Source organism: Argiope bruennichi, chromosome 6 (genome assembly GCF_947563725.1).
Source record: "Argiope bruennichi chromosome 6, qqArgBrue1.1, whole genome shotgun sequence".
NCBI classification, from domain to species: Eukaryota; Metazoa; Arthropoda; class Arachnida; order Araneae; family Araneidae; genus Argiope; species Argiope bruennichi.
In genome coordinates, this window is record NC_079156.1 from 128,487,037 (window position 1) to 128,495,057 (window position 8,021).

Here is an 8,021-nt window from a genome sequence, read left to right on the forward strand (position 1 = left end):
TAAAATGCCTCGGCACATCAGCACAATACAATATTCTTCGAAACAAGGTGAGATTATATTATAAGAAAAGGTATCAATATAAAAATTCTGCATATTAAAATAGTTTCCAATCCCTAATAGTTTAACGATGCTATATAACTAATATGCTGGTCGAATCAAAGCGATGCTTAAAAGACTCTCATGTTGAACACATAAAGAACAATGAATTCATTCCCAGGAAATGATTCGAATATATAGAATTAGTTAGCTTTGAGGGGAAATGACTTAAGATCAAATACCCCGGCACATCAACACAAAACAATTGTCTTTGAAACTAGATGAAATTATATTAAGAGATAGGTCAGCAGTATTAAAAATGTGTACAATTAAATAATTTTAGGTCTCGCATGATTCGAAACAAATCTTTAATTATAATTACAAAAAAAATCTTCCAAATTTTTTATAAAAGAATACCTTACATTAAAAAAACACAACACGCAAAATACGTCGAATCATAATAATTTGAACATTAGCAATAGAAAAATACAAGATAAAAAGTTAAGAAAAATGAAATTAATCAGATTTTCACTTCAACAATGAAACATATTAAAGAAAAATAAGTTTAAACATGTTTGTTTAATTTGTTAAAAAAAGAAAATACAATCACGCGTTTAAAACTTATCATTGAAATGATTATGCTTCGAATTTTGGTATGTTGTAAAAACAATTTTTTACATTGGAAATTTATTGCCAAAATAACGTTTTTTTTAATTAATTAAACGGCTACCAAACATTTCAAAAACACCGTTTGGTCCTCCAAATTCCCCGTCTTGAAAATGTACATTAGACAAATTTGAAAATTTTGCAATTCCTGCGTGTCTCAACTCACATGTTTATCTTAAGTACTAAAAAAGATTACAAAAATCATTGGAAAAAACTGTTATTGAATTTATTTATTTCATAGAATATGACTACAAAGAATTTCTTAAAAAGGAAAAACAATATATCACAGAGATATTGATATCTTAGATCTAATATAAAAATATTTATTAAATTTTTACAAAAATGCATTTAAATATCTCTTGTAGAAATCGATTTTCAAGATATGAAGAAAGGTACTCCTTGCGAAATTCGTCATTAATATTAAAAATAGATTTTTGTTTTATCTATATTTTCCAATTGCAGCAAATATTATTCATTAAGAAAACATCAAATTAAAAAAAGTGTTGCTTACATTAATTTAGCAATTATTACAATTATTTACAGCACTTAAGCAATTTTTTCAGTTAAAATATCGTATTACTTAAGATTATTTAAAACGAGTACTAAGTTAGCATTAAAATTTTTTCCGAAATACTCTGAAAAACTATAAAGGAAACGGTAGATACCATTAAATTTGGAAATATTTAATATTGAGCGAAAATCAAAACCAAAATAATTTTATTTGAAGAGAGGATAAAATGCATTTTTAATATAAATGTGTTAAAATTTTTATTAGGATTTAAAAATTATAAGCAATATTCATACACTCAGAAATAAATGCACTTGAACTGAAAGTATATTTTCATTGTCAATTATTAGTAAAATAACATAAGCTTATGGGTTTTGTATCAGGAAATATACTTCGTCAAAGTAAGAAAATATATACAGTAAATTTAAAAATAAAATTATAACAACTTTCACTTAAAATTACTTAAATTTTGATAAAGAATGTAAAAAATTTTCGTATCAGAGTAAAACAATTATTTCTGTAATTTGTTGATTACTTTCACTTGTGCATTCTTCTGTCAGGCTTTTAACAATCGCTGCTGTACGCGAATGCCATTTCACAATCTGGACATTTATAAGGTATTTCTCCCGATTGCGTCCTCGCATGTTAAAATTGTTTCAATTCGGCTAAGAATGTAAAATAGTTCCATACAAGATTAAAAGAATTATTTTAGTAGTTTACAAGTTGATTTCATTTATGCGCGCTCCTCTGGTGCCTATTACAATAGCTGCTGGTCGTGAAAGCTTTTCCACAAAATGGGCACTTGTAAGGCTTCTCTCCAGTGTGGGTACGAACATGTGTTTTAAGAGTACCCTTTCGAGCGAAAGCTTCATTGCAAACATCACATACAAAAGGCTTTTCTCCAGTGTGGGTACGAGCATGTCTTTTAAGAGTACCCTTTTGAGAGAAAGCTTCGTTACAAACATCACAAACAAAAGGCTTTTCGCCAGTGTGAGTAATAACATGAGTCTTAAGATGACCCTTTTGAGCAAAACCTTTATTACAGACTTCACACACGAAAGGTCTGTCACCGGTGTGGAATCGATGATGGATAATGAGATCTGTTTTCTGAGTAAATTTTTTTAAGCATACATCACACACATAAGGCGTTTCGCCTGTATGGGTTATGTAATGTCGGTTGAGACCTGATTTTTGAGAGAACTGCTTCTTGCATATATCGCAAGAAAAACGCTTATAGGCAGTGTGTCTTCGATAATTTGTTTTAAGAACATCTTTCTTACTGAATGTCTTATCCAACTTCTTCTTACGAGAACTGAATCCGGAAGGTCCAGCCACAGCATTGTCATCCTCCTTGGTAGAGATAGGTATCTTCAAGTCGGTAGTCCTTTTCCTCTTATTATTGTTACCTTGAGAGTGCATTTCAGGTGAAATATTTTTATGATTTACACACTCTGATACATTCTTCAAAATCAAATTCTCATTTCCAGAAATATTTTTATTATTTGAATGACTTGTTTTGACGACACATTCTAGAGAATCAATAAAGTTATTTTTATCACCATTCAAACTTTGCCATTTTCTAATTTCAAGAGACGTTTTATGTTCTTCAGCAGTTGTTGCATAAATCAGGTCTGATACACCTGATGGACTTTGATTTTGTATCCGAACACCACTTGATCCGGCTAAAATTGTCATTTCTTCATAAGCTTCACGATGGACGATTTCAGGTCTATGAGCAGTTTCAAAGTTTTCTGAAGAAGCTGTAAAAGATGCGTTTCCTTTGCCTTGCACTTCCGTCGCCTGAGCATCTGATATGGGATTAAAATAAGAAATATCACAAGGATCACTTAGTTGTGCATTGTCGGAGCACTCTGCAGAAATTCTGTACTTGTTTACTTTTGTAGGAAGCGGCTTAAATTCTTCACTATGTTGATACAGCGATAAATTAATCAGCTCAGATTCTTTATTTTCCTTTTGCTGGAAAGACTGACTTAAATACAAAGAATTCTCATTCGAATTTTCCTTACATTTGTCTTTGGCTTCTTCATTATCTTCATCTGAATTTCCTGTCGTTGGCAGTGAATACACGTTGTCATCATTCTTATAAAATACGCAAGGATGAGGCTCACCGTAAGTCAGTACTCTGCGACAAATTTGGCAAAAGTATCGAGCCATTAATTTAAAACAAAAATAAAATTCCGACTTATTAAATTTTTTTAAATAGTTCTTAAATAGGTGAAAAATGTAGATTTTCTTTTCTTCTACAGTTTAATGCTGTAAACGTTCTTGATGAGATTTACATTTGGTACTTATGGTTATAGTTAAAGTATATTCAACGATGAATAAATTATGAATGTTTCATTTATTAAATAACGTGCTAGAGCCCTTTGCTCTAAATTCAAATACCCAATGTCTAATATTTAAAAGTATGAATTTTTTTAAATAGAATCTCACAACTTGTAGAGAGTAAATATTAACTAAGGTAATTACCGATTTAAAAAGAATTTTTTAAAAAAAAATTTAGATATTTAATATATTTTTTATTTAATACTTGATGTAATAATATATATTGTCCTATGAATACAAATTGCTACTAGTGCTAACAAAGCTCCGATAAATACGAGATTCAGATAAATCTCAAAAAAAAATTCAATTGTAGTAAGATGCATTGAGCACACAAAGGAATTTGGACGGAATGAAAAGAACCATTTTTTGTATCTGAATTTCTCGTATTTCCTTCATATTTCTGTCTTTGATTTTTTTAATTCTAGAGACTTCTACAAAATAAAGGCTTAGGTCTTCTATTTTGCTAGGTTCGAGATCTTGGATATTTCTGGCATTCATACGAAGATTTTGTTGATAATCATGCCTTACTCTATCTGAAGTGAGGCATTTTATATTGCGAAACGGGAAGATCCCTTGCTAGTTACTTTGGCAAGAATCATGTGATCTGCCGATCCACAACGAATTACATTCAATCAAACTCATAATGAGTTTCCGGTTCATTCTCCTTGTACGGAAAGTTGATGTCAAATTGATTTCGTTAGCTCCAATAAAATTAAGCATGCACCAACTAATTAAGCTAAAATTTCTTAATTTTGTAATATCGGAACTCTGTTTTAATAGCGTTTGATATTTAGATTCTTACGTGTCTATTCACATCAGATATTAAATAAAGGGTACTTTTCAAATACGAAATCAAAACTCAGATATTTCAAATTCTATATTTTTAAGAAAATTTTGATTATTTATAATCTTAAAATAAAATTTCTTCTCTCAAAGTTTCTATTCTCAATCCAGAAATTTATATTTCATCCACATCTAAATATATTTATTTGTTTCAATTTCAGAAAGGGAAATCCAATCAATCTTTACATATACGACCCAATAATCCATATATGTAAAATGTATTCTCTATACCAATTAGTCAAAATATTAATTTTATTCGACAGTATTACAATAATAAATTATTTATATAAATTAATTCTGGTTAGAGATTCAAAAATTTCCTAAAAAGTAGAAAAACGTTTTAGAAAACCGTTCAACATAAAAACACTATATACTTTGTTTTATATGCATTGATAAATAAACACAGATGGAACAGCAGATACAGCAGGTTATAAAAGATATTTTTACACGAGAAACATTTTTGAAGCCGTAATGATGACTAGTCAGGTAATGGGTAACCCTTTGCATTCGGAAATGTAATTCGGATTACTCGGCTTATACAAAGACATGTTTATTGCCCCAAAAAATAAATATATATTGTTGCATTGAAGAAAGACAGTCGAATCTCCATGGCCGAGTGGTCATGGCACTGGTCTCATGATCAAGAGAAGTGGGTTTAAATCCCACTAGAGACGATGCGATTAATAGTATATGTAAATACTTAATTCCTCGATTTTATGTTTTTCTTTATTTCATGTTCCAGAAGATACTGGACATTTTTTTTAGTTTACCAGACAAGTGTTCTGGACTTTTCTTACTGTCTCCAGAAGAGTATTCTGGAACGTTCTCTGCTTGTATAAAAACAGAAGATTTGTCAGTCACTGAGTTCTCAGTTCAGAGTTCAGTTAATAAATTGGTTTATCTCTAACTCTTGTGTGTGCGTCATTCAGTTCTATACTATAGCATCTGCGTGACAATATAATTATTTTAGGTTTACTTAATTTGCATCTTCTTACTACTCTGCAGGTATTTTTAACAAAATAAATGAAATAAATAAATAAATGAAACCTCAAAACGATACACAGTCTTGAATGAAGAGTGAGAATCACCATCTGAGTGCAAAGGACTATATTATATATAAAAGCATTGATGAAAACGTCATTGATTTCAACAGCTAATTAAGGTTGTGCTTTATAACCAAAGCAAAGTTTATTTCAAACAAACATTCAAATACTCTTTAGACGAAATAGGTAACACTGAAAATAAAAACCATATTTAATTTCTAAGTTCATTATTACCCTATATTGAGCTTACAATTTATATTAATTTTTATGCGTGTCAATTTATGATCAAAAGGTCAGACGAATTATGCTAAACATTACGGATATCTTTTAAACAATTCATTAAAATTTGAATTTAGAAGAGAATAGTTTCTTTCAACTTTCTTTCTAGTTTTCAAAGAGATTTTTTCGTCAAATGGTTCTTTTGGATTATTGATAATAAAATATCAATTAAATGTTTTGTATAATATGGGTTTAATGGGTTCCTCAGAAAAATATTTTTAAACAATTTTTTAGAAACTTTTAAAAACTTGTGCTGTAGATTTTGTTACATATCTTCGTCATTTTATATCTATATCTATATTCATCCAATTACATAACAAGAGAGAGAGTGACAGCATTAAAAAAAATAGGAGCTTTTGAAGAATGTTATCGTATGACTCGAATCTAAAATCTAATTATAAATTTATTTAAAAAATAGCTTACATTAAAATACTCAAAATGGAAAACAAGCCGGATCGTTGTACGTTTAACAATAAAAGTGAAAAAAGGCCAAGATGAAATATTAATAAAGAAGGTACAAAAATCATTGCAGTTTCATTGCAACAGTGAAACATTTTGATATAAAATAAGTTTTTCTTTTAAAATGTTTTCTTTCAGCTGTAAAAAACAAAACAAATATTAATTGTTTTTTTTTTAATTATTTCATGGAAGAATAATACTTTGAATTTTGGGAATCGTGTAAAGATAATTTTTCAACTCCAAAAAAACAGAAACAAAACAAACTTTTCAAAACACTAATTTCAATTTGCTACTTCCCAACATTAAAAAAATAGATTTGCTAAATTTTAAAGTTTAGTTTGTAAGTCTGTAAACTCCAAAAAACGCACGCACACATTCATTAACATTCTTAGAAATTACACAAGTCAATAAAAATGTAATGGACATTGAATTCAATGAATTTATTACTTTAATAGAAAATGACTATAAAGAAAAAATTTAATGTCTTAAAAAGGAAAAAAAAATTCCCGCAGACAATAGAATCTTTAGCGTTATATAATTTTTTTTATTAAAACGTTTACAAAAATACTTTAAATATCTCTTGCAAAGCAAAATTTTCAATATATAAGGAAAGGAAATCTTAGCGAGATTCGTCAGTATTACAAAAATACATTCAATGCTATATCTAAATTTTTCAATTGGAACAAATGTAAATATTACTCGTTAATTAAACATCAAGGTACCAAAAACATATTATTTACACCATTTCAAAATAAAAAATAAAAAAATGTTGCAGTGGATTTTTGCAGTTATTAATCGATCGAAAATGTACTTGTTCGGATAAAATGTCAAAATCTATTATTTAAAATTGTCATTTAGTCGGTATTTAATGTTTTCCTCAAAGCTCGGAAAAACTGGAAATAAAACGGCGATATCATTAAATTTGGAATCATTTAATTTTGAATTCAAGCTAACACAAGGTATAATTGCTTTAGTGGGACATGATTTTTTTAATATTAAGTGGCGAGAATTGGAACTAGAGATTAAAAAATTTTGAAATCATATAAACAAAGTGAAAATCATGAACAGATATAAATGCATTTGAACTGAAAACATATTTTCATTTTCAATCTTCAGTTAAAGAGTAATTTCTTAAAGACAGAATCTCAATATTTTCTTTTCGTCAAAATAGTAAAAAATAGACACTGATTTTAAAAACAAAATTGTAACAACTTCGAGTGAAAAATGTTCCATTTTGGTTAAAATGTGAGGTAGTTTCATACAAGATTAAAAGAATTATTTCTGTAATTTGCAGATTGATTTCACTTATGCATCGTCCTGTGATGTCTATTGCAATTTTCTTTTCTTGTGAATGCCTTTCCACAAATTGGACATTCATAAGGCTTTTTTCTAGAGTGAATCCAAACATGCGTTTTCAAATCACTCTTTTGAACGAAACTTTTATTACACACGTGGCACAAGAAAGGTCTAACACCAGTATGAGTTCGATAATGTCTGTCACGATTTTTTTTCTGCATAAATCACATACAAAAGGTTTTTCGCCAGTATGGGTTCGATAATGATTGTCGAAATGATATTTTTTATTGAATTCCTTGGGACATAATTTGTAAGGAAATTTCTTCCACTGAGGGCAAATTCCGGATGGTCCAGCCACTGCATTGTTATATGTTTTAGAAGAAAGATGTTTCTCCAAGTTGGCGGTTATTTTCTCGCTCTTACAGTAAACATTAGAGTGTATTTCACATGAAGTATGTTCATCAGTTACATACTCCGAGACGTGTATCTTGCTTTTTTCTGGCTCATTACTTCCTGTTAGGAAATCAGGATTCACAATTAGTTTT

The 8,021-nt window shown here is 29.1% G+C and overlaps 1 protein-coding gene across 1 annotated transcript; it reads right to left on the bottom strand.

Moving 5' to 3' along the window:
* Positions 1-1,939: 1,939 nt before the first annotated feature.
* On the bottom strand, positions 1,940-3,385 carry LOC129972061 (zinc finger protein 182-like). The gene has a single exon (XM_056086042.1). The coding sequence runs from the start codon at positions 3,383-3,385 to the stop codon at positions 1,940-1,942; it is 1,446 nt and encodes a 481-aa protein (XP_055942017.1).
* Positions 3,386-8,021: the final 4,636 nt, after the last annotated feature.

What these genes read in the sequence shown, in the direction of transcription:
- LOC129972061 (XM_056086042.1), bottom strand. Translation starts at nt 3,385, where the DNA reads ATGGCTCGATACTTTTGCCAAATTTGTCGCAGAGTACTGACTTACGGT.